Source organism: Protopterus annectens, chromosome 6.part0, assembly GCF_019279795.1.
Source record: "Protopterus annectens isolate FY-2018-M chromosome 6.part0, PAN1.0, whole genome shotgun sequence".
In the NCBI taxonomy this organism is placed as follows: domain Eukaryota; kingdom Metazoa; phylum Chordata; order Ceratodontiformes; family Protopteridae; genus Protopterus; species Protopterus annectens.
In genome coordinates this window covers 1,107,520,935-1,107,536,775 of record NC_056737.1, presented here as the reverse complement: position 1 = coordinate 1,107,536,775, position 15,841 = coordinate 1,107,520,935, and the positions used below count along the sequence as shown (strand labels likewise).

The following is a 15,841-nucleotide window of genomic DNA, read 5'->3' as shown; positions in this document are numbered from 1 at the left end:
CGAGTATAATAGCACAATATATATTGTCTGGAAGCAATCTTGACATCCCATCCCTAACCAGTGCCTATCCACTATTCCCCTGGACCAGTACGTACATAGGTTTTTTAAACTGTTAAAACTTTTATAGTTAAATAACTTTACTAAACATCTATTCTTTAACTTACAAAATATAACATCAAAAACATGCAAAAAACATATAAAAGCTACATCTAACTCTACAAAGCCTAACCAAAACATTCCCTATAAACACTGATGAATATCCGCTCTTGAACACACTATATAGTTAACATTATTAAGTTAAAGATAATTCACCATATGTATTGTTAATTAAAAGAGAGAAAAAGAACTACGGAGAAAGCAAATGTTTACCTTTTAAATAGAATATTAAATCTAACTTTCTTTATATAGCCTAAATTATCTAAAATTATCATGTCAGCTAATAAGGTGAACAAAAATAGGACTCTAACTTCACTTTACTGGATAATATAGTTAAATTTGTGAAATCTCTAAACAGTCAGAACCACATGCCAGTACATAAACAAGATAACCTTCACATTCCTGGAGAGCCCACAATATAATATCTCATGGTCTCTTTAACTAGTATTTATCCCAACACTAAATCCCCTTATTATCTAAACATTTGCAGTATTAAAACACATCAGTAATACAGGAAAAAGAAATAATAAAAATATACTACCAGGTTATTAACACAACAATATTCAGTATAACATACTTAAGGAAAAAGAATAACTATGGTAAAGCTATAATACTTCTAAGCAATCAGTTAAATGACACATTTTAAACCAGTACATTATTAATTCAATTATAATCATACCTGAATGACTTCACAGTTCCCTTTAAACCAGTAAAACATATTACATACTTTAAATGTCCATGAATGCTCGTTTTACAGTCCAAATAGCTTCCACTTCCTCAACAGAGATCTTCCTACTTCCTGAGCTTGTAATCCTGTCTTCGAGCTCGCGACGGGGGAACCATTAAACGGAAGGACTTCCGGATGCGCCACCTCGAAAGCGGACCCAAAGGACTTCCTGTTACTTCGCGAAGGGGCTCAGTTCGTAAGAGCCATAAAAGTTCAGAAAATCTTCGTGGACGAGCTGGAGCTGTAAAAAGAAACTAAGTAAACATTTACCAAGGGGCCTGGTGAAGAAAAGAGAACAAATAAAGGATTTTGAAGCCTCGAATCGTAGTAAGCATGGAATCCCAGTATCCACGTTGGTGCAAACAGACTGGATGGCCAGATCAAGCTTCCGAAGCTGGAAGGGACTTAAAAATCTTCAAAAAGGTAACTTTTGCTTCTTTTTTTGTAGATATGGAGTATTTGGAGCCATCGACTGTAAAAATCAATATGTTAGGGTATTTAATTTGAAATTTGATGTTCTTTTCAATGAGGAACTTACAGTAAGGAGATAATGCTTGTCTAGCTTGCCTTATTTGCAATGGTAAATCCTGGGCCATAGAAACTTTATTATTCTGCCACATAATATAACCTCCATTTTTTTTAACAGTTAAAATTATTTTGTTTACGTCCTGGTAGTTGAGTATTTTGACGTATACTGGTCTAGGTATGTTTGAGGCTTGTGCTTCTCTGAGAGCTCTATGGGCTCTTTCTATAACTATTTGTTTAACTATGTCAGAGTCATTAAACAACATTTCAAGTATTTGTGTAATGGTAGAAATTAAATCATTGTATTGGATAGATTCTGGAATTCCTCTGATAATTATATTGTTCCTTCTGGATCGTGCCTCCAAATCCAGAATTTTATTTTGCATAGACTGAATATCCAGGTCATGAATGTCTGTTTTTTTGCAAGCAATGTTATTCTGTCCTCATTTTCAGATATTCTGGCTTCTGATTTATCTATTCTTTCGAGAATTTGAGTGCATGTGGCACCAAAAGAATGCACCTGGTTTGATAGTTCTTTTAAAGCTTCTTGGATAGGTAACAAAGCAGTTTTAATATCTTCCATATTAGCCATTTGATCCGGTTTATTTTTCATTCCAGCTTTTGAAAGTTCCTGCTGTTTTGTAATCTTCTGCCTTTTTGTTAAATCTTTTTCTGGTGACTGAAGTTCTGATAATTTGGTTTTTGTTGTTGTTGTTTCCATACTTTTATCTTCTTTTGACATTGTGGAGCAAAGCAGATCTTTAGTATAGCTGAATGATAAATATCCAAGGTTACTAATAAGACAGGTTACTACTCCTATAGTTCCTTTGTTTACTACTCTGTTCAGAGTCAGTCAGTCAATCAGATCCAATCCTGTTAATTTGTTTATTTTCCTCCGGTTCCTTCACCTCTCAGACAATATTTAGTTGTAGTAGATTAATTTCAACCAACAATTAGTGTAGAAAAACTTGCAGTATATCCTCAGGGTTAATTTTTATTCCGAGTATCTGAAGAGCTGTAGATATGCAGTGTCTACAGAATGGCGGCCATCTTTGAATCCAAATATTGCTCCTAAACCCTAATAAATTCTCCCATCCCTGCTTAGTAATGCCACACATCATTCTGAATTCAAAGTTAAATTATTTTATCACTATTCTACTGCAACCTGCATCTGTGACCATGGACAGTTTTATTGGCATCCATTCTCATGGGCTCTCTTTATAGAGCAAAGCACCTGCTAAGTGATCATAGTAAAAAAATATATATATCTGCCACCTCCCTTCTCCTTCCTACCCTCCTGTCCGCTTCAACAATATTCACGAATTTTAAATCTTCCATCAATAGAAAGCACCTACAACAAAATTAGTAAATTCGCCTGCAGCCTCCTGTCTTTCATCTTGTGCATTCAAATAAGACGATGAGGCTGGGTGTTTAACTAATTTATTACACACAAACACATCAGGATGGAGAACGGAAACATTAAACTTAAATAAACTAACTGACTACTACACACATGCATGCTTACACCTTGGCTGCTTACTACAAAATGGCACTCTTGCTAGCACATGCTCTACATATGCACATCCCTATGGACTGGAATAGCTCTTAAAGATACATGCACACACTGATCTACATCCTCCCTCTTTGACTAGTTAATCATGCAAATAAACAATGACAATCATATGAGCATGCAAATTATACAAATATATACAAACAATAACAATCATGCTCATGTTGCTGTGTACTTGGGATTAGGCCTTGAGATACAACCTGACCTCATAATGTAATAACTAAAACTGGGCTTAGCAACAGGGGCAGTTACTGGGGAATGTTCTTCTTGAGGATTTTCAGGGATACTTTCAGGAACAGGAACAGATGATGAAATATCCTCTGGAACAGCAGCATTAGACAAATCACTCTGTGAATTAGAGTCTTTATTACAGGCAAGATGCTGTAACACTGGCTCGGACACCAGTAGTAAATGCTTCTGATTCTGCATGAATTCCATCCCTTGTGACTCAATGTACGATCTCGGTTCCTCACACAAATGTTTCACAAGTCCAATTTGGTAAAATCCTTTTGCTGTCTCTGTATCCTCACCATCTCTCCTTTCAATGGATTCAGAGGCTTGCTGGTTTTGTCATAGTAGGACTTTTGGGACAAATGATTCTTTAGGAGTTGAGCTTTTACTGCTTTGTTATTTTTAGCACTTGGAATCAACAAGTTCTTACTGATTGGTAGTGTGGTTCTGGTTTGTCTCAACATTACCCTCTGGGCAGGTGAACCAAGTTGATTGTCACGAGGAATGATTCTGAAACTTAGGAGATTTAGGAAATCAGTAGTATTATCATGTTTAGATTTCTAGGAAAACATCAGTATCATGTTTAGATTTCTAGGAAAACATCAGTATCATGTTTAGATTTCTAGGAAAACATCAGTATTATGTTTAGATTTCTCCAACAACTGTTTTGCACTTTGAACTGCATGTCCAGCCAAGCCGTTTGACTGTGGGTATTCAGGACTACTCATAATATGAACAAAGTCCCACATTTCAGCAAATCTTTTGAAGTGCTGACTGGTAAACTGTGCATCATTGTCAGAAATGAGTTTGTGTGGACTACCATGGAAAGAAAAATGTCTCTTCAACGTCATAATAACAGTATTGCAGGCGAGATTAGGAAGTAGGTCAATCTCGAACCAATCAGAATAAGAGTGTGCTAATACCATGTAAAGATGACCATTCCACTCAAAAATGACTGTAGCTACTGTCAATCAAGGTAGTTCAGGAATCTGTCTTAGCTGAAGTGGTTCTTTTTGATGATGCGGTTTAGTACTATTACAAACAGAACAAGCTGAAAGTTCTCTCTCAGTGTCCTTTGACATAGAAGGCCAAAATACTAGTCCTCTCACCCTTCTTTTGGTAGAATCAGTTCCTGGGTGGCCACGATGCAAGATTTTAATATACTCTTGTTGCAAGGATTTTGGAACAATCACTTTTGGACCTTTTATGATGATACCATCTTCCATCAAAATCTCGTCTCTGTAAGGAAAATACTGTTTCACTTCTATTGCTTTGATGGTCATCTTCAACTGATAAAGTGGTTGAGCTTCTGGAGAATTGGATCTGAAACTGTGCGATTTCTAGGATCTGAAACTGTGCGAGTTCTAAGCTCATCAATGGACATGGAGTCCCACATTGACTCTTTCAAGAGGAATCTTGATGAGTGGATGAGAGATCATAGGTACCACCCTCTCACTTCTGTGTCACTGTGCACAGAACCTATGAACCTATGTGTGGAAGAAAATATTCTCACTTCCATGACTTCAAAATCAGGTTTCTCATTTTCATGCTGTTTAGTGTTTTTTCTGGGCGATCTGGATAAAGTATCAGCAAGATAAAGAAGACTGCCTTTTGTGTAAACCAAGTGAAAATTGTACTTTTGCAATTTTAACATTATGCATTGCAATCTCACAGGAGTGGGTCTATATCAGAATGACGAAAGATGAATCTGGCGAATGCTAGAAGATCGACAGATAAACGTCAATCTAAGAAAAGAGCGAAGGACGGAAACGCCGAAAGACAACACCAAATGGATTTCCCTGGCCAGCAGGGTGATTGTGGGGATGATGAAATATATCCTTTTCCCCACTGTAGAGCGGTCTTGGAGTTGGTATATATAAGTAGGGGGGGGGGGTGCAGGGGGCTTGCTGAAAAAATGTTTATAAAAGTGTTTTTGTTGTGTTTGTTTACTTTGGTTTTACTCACCTGCATGGAGCTGTTGCTTCCGGGAATCTATTTGGCATTGTGTCTTTCGGCGTTTCTGTCCTTCGCTCTTTTTGTAGATCGACGTTTATGTGTCAATCTTCTAGCGTTCGCAGAATTCATCTTTCGTGCTTATAATATAGACCCACAGGAGCCGTGTGCATTGGCTTTTTCAAAATAGTAACCAAAGGTTACTGGTCAGTATCAATTTGAATAGGTTGGCCATAAATATAATCATGGAACTTCGAACATGCAAATACAATTGCCAAGAACTCTTTCTCTATTTGAGCATACTGTATCTCAGTTTGGGTCAGAGTTCTGGATGGACAGGCTACTGGTCTACCCTCCTGAAGAATGACTACACCAAGACCAAACTCTGAAGCATCACAGGAAAGAGTTACAGGTTTGTGAACATCATAATATCTTAAGGTGGGTGGACTGGCAATTTTCTGTTTCAGGACATCAAATGCTCTTTGATGTTGTTCTAACCAGGACCAGGTTACATCTTTGCATGTCAGCTCTCACTTAGCGCTTGTGTTAACACTTTGTGTTAGCTAAGAAGTTAAAGACAATATCCACTATGTGTAAAATGGCAACAGCAGTCACATTAATGCAAGTAAGCTGAGATGAGAAGAAAGTGACATTTCTGTTTACAAGATGGATTAGAAGTCTTTACCCACTGTAGACTTGACTCTTGTGCTGGGTACCAGAACACAACAACATGCAGATCTTAGCAAGCCTCTGGTTATTTACAGACATATGTTATTTAGAAAACAGATATAAAACTATTGTTCCATTGCCAAGAAAGATAATTTAAAATTTTATAAGAAATGAGTGCAGAAAGGTACTACAGAAAGTTTGTAATGGAAATACAGGAAAAAGTACCAATTAGAACACTGGAGAATAGTTGAGTGGGGGGAATTGTGTAAACTGGTACCTGGCATAAAGCAAAGATCATACCAAAAGGAAGGTGAGATACAGGTACAAAGAATAAAGCATAGATCACTCTGTCTTAGAGAAGTATCCTAGAAAATGATCAAAATTTGGCATTGATACTAGATGTGAAGGTATCCATACATGCCTCAAGAACTGAAAGCAGTTTCTATAGCATTTACAGCTTTAAGCCATCAAGTCTTTTTTAATGGGCAGCCTATTCAATTAAGTTGGAGTGGGAGGGACATTTGAGATTCTAAAGCTGTTGTCACGTCCTGTTTACTGTCCAAATTAAAATAATGTATCACGTTCCAGCATGAGGCACACATTATACATCACTCTGAAAAGCACAATATGTTTTTACAAAAATTTTCTATGCAAACAACTTCTTGCAATTGATGCAAATTAAGAAACAATGTGAAAAGCAATAGAAAAAGAAAAGGGTTGACCTGCATGCGTTTGAATGGTCTGTACCTCTTCTGGCAGATATGTTCCCAGGCACCAAAACCTACAAGAAAAAGAAATATTTCAGATTCATTACTGAAAACCGTAAAGCTGCTCATTCAAACTCTTAAGCACAAATGCTATCCCACAACATTCATATTTTCTTTAAACATCTGTACACGTACAAAAAATGAACACCAGACTTGAAAGAAATATAGCAAATATCTGAACTGGTAAATGGAAATGTACACACATGTACAACTGTTATACAAACGCGCACACAAAGGTTTATATAGGAATATTGAGTTTTTAGAAATTCAACTTAATTCGGTTGAGACCATAAGTTTGACTTTTTGAAAACTTGAATGAAACAAAACAACAAAAATCTACATTTCTGCAGGGGTGCAAAGCCCCCTGCACCCTCTACATTCCCGGAAAATCATGTATACCAATTCCGAGATCGCACTACAATGGAGAAAAGGGTAAATTCCCTGATTCCCACTGCACTGGGATCTCCATACAAATGCTTCAAGTTTTCTAAAAGTTGAACATATGGTCCCGACCATATAAACTTCTAGTTTCCGAAAACTCGATCATCTGACATGTATATTTATTTATGTGTGTGTGTAAAATTAGCCACAAAACAATGCAGTGGCAAAGCTTCTGTTAATATCAAATATTCCCTTTCCGCACTGTAGTGCGATCTTGGAGTTGGTATATTTAAAGAGCGGGGTGTGTGGGGGGTGCTTTCGACCGTTACTTACTGTTTTTTTTTTTTTTTGTGTTCACAATTTTAAAACTTTGAGCATACAAGTTCGATCTTGTGGTGTTCGAAGTTTTATTATTTCGATCACGTAATAGGAACCCAGTTTTTGCATTTGTATACAGCTCAGCAAGCTCCTGCCTGGTGCCCTGCAGAGTTAGCTCAGCAAGCTCCTGCCTGGTGCCCTGCAGAGTTCTACAGCAGCAGAGAAACAAAAGAGAGACTTTGGAGTGATTAAGTATCATTTTTCTGCATTTTCTTGCTGCCTTTAGCTAATTCTGCCTAAAACGCCGATTTTTTAGAGTTTCTGTGATTTAAAAAGCTTGTTCCAGCTACATATTGTACTTATTTTACTGCCTGCACTTTAACAAAGTCGTTTTTGTGTTTAAATTACCTGTTTAACTGTTGTAGGCTACACACTCAAGTGTGATAGCCATTTCTGTGCATTTAAAGTATTTTTTTGATTGTATCTGCTTTATTTTCTGAAAAAAAAAAACAAACAAAAAAAATCCTTGTTTTCCCGCCTTTCTAAGCTAGTATAGTCCAATTTTCAGGTTAGTGCTGAATTCAGGGCTGTGTTACAAGTTTCTGTGTTTGCCCATACCTTACTTGGACAGAAGGAAGTTTCTCTGTTCACCTGTGAGAGAGAGGAGCTTTGAGCAGCCTATCTGTCCCTGGAGGAGTGATTTCTGCCCAGAAATTAGTAGTTTATTGGCCATTTTGAGCTAATTTCCATCTCTTTCATTTCCCTGCTATAAAACCTGCATTTCTTGTCAAATCTCTATATGTAATGGTGCACTCAGATTCTGTACTTCTAATGATCTAACAAACACTGAAATTCACTCTTTGTACTTGTTTATCTCTGTTGTAACTTTATATGAAATATAGTTATGTAATGTAAAGTTTAAACATATTCTTATCAATATGTATATTGGAGATTTACTACACTTCTGTATATATTATTTGAAAATATGCGTGTCAGTGTGTGATGGACCTTATCTGTCCTGGCCTCCGCTGAAAAGGCCAAGTCATACTAACCTGGTAAAATAGAAGTTATGTTCTTACCATAACGTTCCATGTTAGTTGTCTTCAAAGCTCGAGAGTTGGTTCCACCGTATCCCACAATGCTAGGCGAGAGTTACCTCAGATCTCGCTTGTAAGCTAACCCAGCTTATACCAAAACAGTATAACAGTGAAACAGAATCCACCTCTAACAGCAGGAAGAAAAGGGGTGACCTATATCCTGAAACAAGAAATATGCATAATAGCATATGACTAAGAAAGAGGTGGTAGAAAGAGAGGTCACGATCACAACTCCTCTAGGTCTGTCCAGGCCAGGGGAAGGAGGGTAGAAGAAGACAACTAACATGGAACGTTATGGTAAGAACATAACTTCTATATGTTGTTGTCTCTTCATTCTTGCTGGATGGGACCGCGTCCTAGCACCTTGTCCCGGGTGTGGGCCTAACGTAACAGACTCCTGAGAACAGTGGAACCAAAATTAGCTCTATGCCTAGAAGCTAAATCCAACTTATAATGGGAAATAAAAGTGTGAGGAGTAGCCCAAGTAGCCGCTGCACAAATGGTGTCAATAGGCAGTCTGTCTTGGAAAGCTAGAGAAGTAGCCAAAGCTCTGGTGGAATGGGCTTTAGGTTTATTAGGCAGTTCTTGGAGTCTAATTTCATAAACAAGGGTAATCAGAGATGTTAGCCATCTGGATAAAGATACCTTTGAAACTGGAAGTCCCTTTCTGCTGTCCCCATAGGAGACAAACAGCTGATCAGATTTTCTGAATAGTTTCGTCCTGTCCAAGTAGTACCTTAATTGACGATGAACATCCAGGTAGTGTAATTTCTGTTCAGACCTATTTGAATACAAAAACAGGGAGGTCAATGCATTGGTTTAGATTTGATGTTGAAACCACCTTAGGCAAACTCTGTCCTTATGGAACACAAGGTAAGGAGAACGACAACAGAGTGCTTGAAGTTCTGAAATTCTTCTAGCTGATGTGATAGCCACCAGAAAAAGAGTTTGCCATGATAGTAGCTTTAAGGAACATGAAGCTGGAGGTTCGAAGGGAAAGAATCAAAGAAGCAAGAACTAAATTTAGGTCCCAAGGAGAAGGAGGATTTCTGACAGGAGGTCTGAGAAAAAACTCCTTTCAAAAAGGCTTTGCAGAGTTTGTGGGACATTAGGGCAGATTCAGAAATACCCACATGGAAATTAGAAATAGCCAATTGAACCTTAAGAGTAGATGGAGATGAACCTGCATGGAAGAGTTCAGCAAGAAAATCAAGGACTAGTTGGATGGAAGCGGTGAAAGGATCTATGTCCTTTCCTTGTGCCCAATATACTCAAATAAATCTTTCGAGTGGAAGATTTATACAGAGTGAGATAATTGAGGAAGCCGGGCTTCGGTTGGAAGTGGAGGCACCAAGCAGTGAGGTGCAGAGAAAGCTGACCCGACTGATGGATCAAAAGATCTGGAACTAGGTCCAGGTTAAAGAAATCGATGTAGAAAGGGGAACCACACTTGTCGAGGCCAGTGTAAGGCGAATGGATCAATGAGGCCGAGAGATCAGGGGAAAGGAGGAAATGCATACAGGAATAGAGTGAAGTATTCTCTGCACTTGCTGTTTTGGGGAGTAGCAAAAGATCGCAGCAAGGCTGACCCCACTTGAGAAATATCTCTCACTACAGAGTCTTTCAGAGACCACTCGTGAGGCATAAGAATAGCTCTGCTCAACTTGTCCGCAATGTGATTTTGTTTGTTGATGTACCACACTACAGACATATTGTGGAAGAGAGTCGCACTGCTCTCATCTCCAGGACATTTATGTGCAAGTGGCATTGTGCCCTGGACTGTCCTGCCCTGATAATGCCCCCACCCGATCAGGGAGGCATCCGTTGTCAGAGTAGCAACCGGAGGAGGTGGAACAAATGGTCTCCCAACAGGAGCTGGGGAAGACATCCACCACATGAGATGCTTTTGCATCATAATGGTGTGAGACATTGGAAGTTCCTGGTATGACCATTGAGAAAAGAGCATCCACTGAAGGATCCGCATGTGGTATCTGGCCAATGATTCCCAACACCTTTAGAACTAACCTGGCTTTTGCTCTGTGTTTGTTGAGAAGTAAGTATGGCTTTGGCTCTGTTGTTGCTGAGAAGTAGTGATTTTGAATGTCTGATATCCTTTGGTTGCTTAGTGTTGCAGACATGTTTACAGTATCTAAATTTAAAACAGACTTTTAATTTATTGAGATACCCAATTTTGACAGTGTAATCTCTGGCCATCAGAAGGAGATGCTTGGTGGGAGCTGTGAGGAGCCAGTCGCCCAAATATGGAAACACCGCAGGGCCCTGAATTGAAAATGACTGGTTCCCAGCCTGAAGCGGAGGAATCAGGTCTATAGAGCACATCCAGTTTCCTTTTCCAATAGGAAGAATGGATTAATCTTGTTTTCTTGACCGATCTGTTCAAGATACTGAGATCCAAAATTGGTCTCCAGTCCCCTGTTTTCTTTGGAACAAAAAGAACCTTGAGTAGATTCCGGATCCTTGTTGGTCTGCTGACACTGGCTGAATAGCTCTTTTGCAAGCAGTTTTGAAATTTCCAAAGCTGCTATATTTTTTGACTGATTTGGAAAACGAAGAAAAGGGATAGAATAACCTTCGAAATGATGGACTGTACCCATTTGTCTTGTGTCAAGGATAGCCAGGCTGGATGCTGAAAGGGCTTCGGAACTGCCTCTAGGGCGATCGCCTACCATTGTTGTTAGTCCCTTGAAGATTTTTCTGAACCACATCTTTCCACCCTTCTGGCGGCCTTTGGGGTAAGGCCTAGAAGGAGAAAACGGACTCCGAGAAAGGGTCTTGCCATCAAAGAGATGATCCATCAAAAGTTGCATAGCCACATCCAGGCGTCTGTCCCTGCGGCTCTGCTCTCCTCCCTCGGGGCCCATAAGAGGAGGCGCATGGAGAGGGAGGAGGAAATGGATATAGCAGCTGCGTGTTCTGTTTTTTCAACATTTCACTCGCTTCCTTGACCAAGTCCTTTGAAGGCGTGAAATGCACATGGGCAAGCTAAGGAGAACATTCCATGGACCTAGATTCCTTGTTAGGTGGATGGACAGGCACTGAAGGATCATTAGCTACCACCTGCATGAGGGGACACCCAGGAGGTGTTTAAGGATCTCCAGAATGTCTGCAAAAGAGACATCTTCAGAAACCCTCAGAATCATCCAGATCTGTGTCCGTGATAGACTCAGGTGAGTCAACTTCTGCCAAATCAGGAGAGGCCTCGAAGAGGATGAAATCCCCAAAGGGGCTCCTGAGAGCTGGCCGGGATGAGGGAGTGAGTCCTGAGGCAGCATAGAAGGAGGGGCTGACGGAGCCGACAGAGGAGAGGAGCCAGGCTCCCATGAAGCACCCTGTCAGGTAGGAGCCAGAGGTCCCCGCCCGAGGAGGGCCCCTCGATTCCTCCATGGAAGAAAACGGAGCCGACGACGGGCGCAAGATACAATTGTCTCGTGGCGAGATCTCGGTCGGTTCGTTCCGACCTCCCCCACTCTCAAAAAGAGTCGAAGGAGGAAAAAGTTGATGGACGGGGCAGGCACGACTGCACTGATGAGTCGGGCTCTGAAGCATCTGGGCTAGTGCCTCCTCTGAAGGTCATGATCGGAAAGCCCTCGATGACCTCAGACAGCAGGGGAGATCCTGGAGCCGATGACGGAGCCAAGAGAAGGTGACCTAGACCTCTTTCTGGTTGTCGGCTCAAGATCTTGTCGGAGCGACACGGGGTGTACGATAAAAACTGTGGACTGAGTCTTATCGCTCAGCTGGAGCCCGAAAAAGAAGTTGAAGAACCTGAGGAGGGTCTCGCTCAGAAGCCGGAGAGAAGACCTCGATGCTTAGAGGGCTTCCCTGTTGAGACAGACAGGGAATCCTCAGGCTTCAACAAGCCTCTCAGAATTAGCTTGTTTTTCTTTCCTGCAGGACCCTGGGGCTGAAGCCATGGCAAACAGCACAGGAGTCCTGCAGGTGCAAATCAGAGACATTTTCTGACAGCACGCATCACACTTCTTGAACTGAGACCCTTTTTTTTTGACATAGCCTAACTGGTGAACACAAACACACACTCAAACACACCAGTTATACCCTGTCAGAATAACAATTTTAGTAAAGATACTAAAAATAAAGTACAACAAACAGTAGCAAATTATAGTAAACTACACAAACACTCAAGGAAGAACCAAAGGTTCTTTTAAACAAGAAAATTAGGGTCGGGATAAGTTCTATGAACTATACTAATTTAAGAAGAATTAAACTGAAAAAGGGGGAAAAAGAGTAACTTTTAATAGAAAAAGCTAAAACTCACCAGGAACCGAAGCAACCAACCTCGAAGTAGCGGCGGCAAGCAGATCTGAGGTAAAGCATTGTGGGATATGAACCAAAACCCATCCAGCAAGAATGAAGGCGAGATAGACAACTTAACATCAAGTGTTAATAAATAAACTGTTAACAGGCCCTTATCTAAGTACGAGTCTATGCCTATAAGCAAACAACATGAATTTATGCCTTTGAGTAAACAAAAACATAGTTATCTGACCTAGTTTGCTTTAAATGATTTAAGAGGCACATAGGTAAAATACTATACAGCTTATGACAATTCCACTGCACTGGTAACAGTCTACTAACAATAATCAACTACATCAAGATAAACCAATGGAGGAGTTCAGGCTGAATGGTTATTCTCTAGAAATATAAGATCTGCCTTTTGCCTTTAATTTTGCAAAACACATTAAATGGAGTGTTTGTTGATGTAAAGAAATTACAATGATTGTTAGACTCAGAATGCAAGATCACTTTACTTATCACACGACATGTCCATAAGAATGCAGTGACTAGCAATCAAAAACAAAGGCAATATATGTGTGTGTGTGGGGACAAAGAAGAATACCCTATAGCCCAAGCAGGGTAAGAAACTGGCCCCACAGCTTTAGAACCTCATTTAAAAGACTATGTTATATTTGTGCAAGACCTTTTGCCCATTTCAAAGCACTATGGAAAACATGCTGGGGGACAAAACCAGATGTACTGGCAGAGATACAGAACCCTAACAACAGCAAAGCTGCAGAATTAGAAGCTTGTAAATGCAGTAATGTTTGGATCTGGATGGAAGCTAAATCTGTAACTGAGTCTGACCAAAAAACTCCAGTGGAAAAGACTTGGAGTGAACTTAGTACATAGCCATACAGATATTCCATATAAAATACCAGCAGTCAAACTACTGAGAAAAGCCAGGGCAGAGACTAATGAAGAGGGGAACCACAGTTATGAGAAGGGGAAGCAAGTGTAGAGTCATAAAGAAAGAACCAAGCCTTATGATAGGCAAACAGAAAGGAAGACAGCCTTAAACAGAAAACCAAACAAGTACAAAAGATAGACTCCAAGGCTAGAATAAGCAGAAATGGGAAACCGGCTTGCAGCCCAGCTCAAACAGTCTTATTTTCATGAACTGCCCTTTCTAGAGGAAATGTTAAGTGAAGGAGAGAGACCAGTACCTTGTCTTTGTAGGAGATGAAACAACACCATCCCCCTCATATCAGGCTATGGAGAATAGTGATGCTGATCTGACCATGTCAAATTTAATAAAAGCCCAGTACGAAGCTGACATTCTAAGCAAATCTACAGAAAACATGAAATGAAGGGAAAACCACTGACCAGAAAAGTCCTGTTTCATACCCACATCGTGGACTAAAGAAGACATGCTTTATAAGCAAGTACAAAGAAGAAAAAATATATCAGAAGCCAGTTACTAATACCAAAAACCCTGTATACCTCTTGTAATGAATACATACATTGCCACATTTTTGGTGGAGATTTAGAAATGGATAAAATTAAATAAAATGAAAACCAGGATTTTAGAGAGGTTTGAAGGAAATAAAAAATTCCAGTGCAACCTGCACAGAATGCTAAAACAGACCATCTAACCCACAGTTTGGGACCCCTTTGATATTTTTATGTAACATAAGTCTCATATGAGTGAATAGCTATGGATCTTGTAGGTCCCCCTTGTGAAGTGAAGTAAATACCATCCATACATACATTATGATAATCACTGACTACGAAACAAATTCACTTAAAGAGTTCCCTTAACATGAGTAAACATGAAGGCTAGGACAAAACTGGTGCAATTATATTCTACGTTTGGAATTCCCCAAGAAATCTTTATGGACTAAGACATCCTTCCATTCATGTCTAGAGTAAAGCATGAACCAAGCCAGCTCTTTAAAGTGAGGAAGCAGAGAACCTTTACATACCACACTCAAACAGATGAGCTAACTTTAACAAAATACTGAAAACAATGCTTCATAAAACTATAGAACAAGGCCTGGAAAAACTGGGCCCACTGCTTCCATTATTTCTTCTTTTCCCAAGCCTCAAGTGGATCTGCTCCCCTCTATATTACTGTATGACAGACAACCATGAGGCTTACTAGAACTAAAAAGGGAAACCAGGAAAGAAGGAAAAAAAAAGACTGCCTTTAAGAGCCTATCCATTTGAAGTTGCATCCTTAGAGTTATAATGCCCATTGTCAATAAGCACAAGGAAAGACCACAGGATACCCAACAGAGAGCAGATAATAGACATATTCATCTTAAAGAGTTTTGTCAGGGGACAAATTAGTACCCACCACCAAGAACATATTTTCCCCGTGCATTTTTTTATATAAATGTACATTATGTACCACTTAAATGTGGAACTTTTCTCTCTGGGCCTCAGCTGATAATTGATTTTACATTGTTTCTGTTGACTGGGAAAAGTCCAACTAATAAATAAGTAAATAAATAAAATGCTTCTTGTTAAGTGGCAAAGGCCTTTTGAAGTGATAGAGAAAAGATGAACTCAAGTACAAAGTGAAGCAAACTGGAAAGAGACAAAACTACACAGAATTGGTCTTGGGAACAGGTATATATTCCCAGAACTATTTGGCAGTATTAGTTTAATTCACCAGAACATTGGTTATCCCCAGGGGAAAAAAAACAGTAAATCTAAAACTGTACTGAATACAAGAATCCCAATGTCAAGCAGTAAAGGAAGAAATACAGAAAATACTTAAGTGGAGGGTCAGAGAAGAATTGCAGAGTGAGTAGAACAGCCACACTGTCCTGCTTCCCAAACCTGATGGGACTGTAAGATTTTGTGATGACTTTAGAAAACTTAGTAGTATATATAAATTTAATTAAGCAACACCAACAATAGTTCCAGGATGCAAAAATGTCACCAATAACCAAATCCAAAGCACCCAATGGCCATAAAAAATACTCCAGTTTATTGTAGAACCAAGCACAGTCAAATAATTCAATAGTTGACCACTTTCGTCATAAATAATGACTTCATCAGAACTAAACACCATACTGCCATTCAAAATGCCTATATATACTTTAGTACAGCTTGTGATTGGCTGATAGATTAATAAATCAATTAAGCAATGAACTCTTAAAAACACAGTTTGACAGAGTAA

The 15,841-nt window shown here is 39.4% G+C and overlaps 1 protein-coding gene across 3 annotated transcripts in view; it reads right to left on the bottom strand.

Moving 5' to 3' along the window:
* The window catches only part of COQ6 (coenzyme Q6, monooxygenase), a 340,661-nt gene that overhangs the window by 238,102 nt on the left and 86,718 nt on the right, over window positions 1-15,841 (bottom strand). For all 3 annotated transcript variants that reach the window (XM_044074721.1, XM_044074722.1, XM_044074723.1), the window contains exon 3: window positions 6,554-6,612. In XM_044074721.1, coding sequence (XP_043930656.1) covers window positions 6,554-6,612 — 59 coding nt within the window. The remainder of the gene's footprint in view (window positions 1-6,553; window positions 6,613-15,841) is intronic.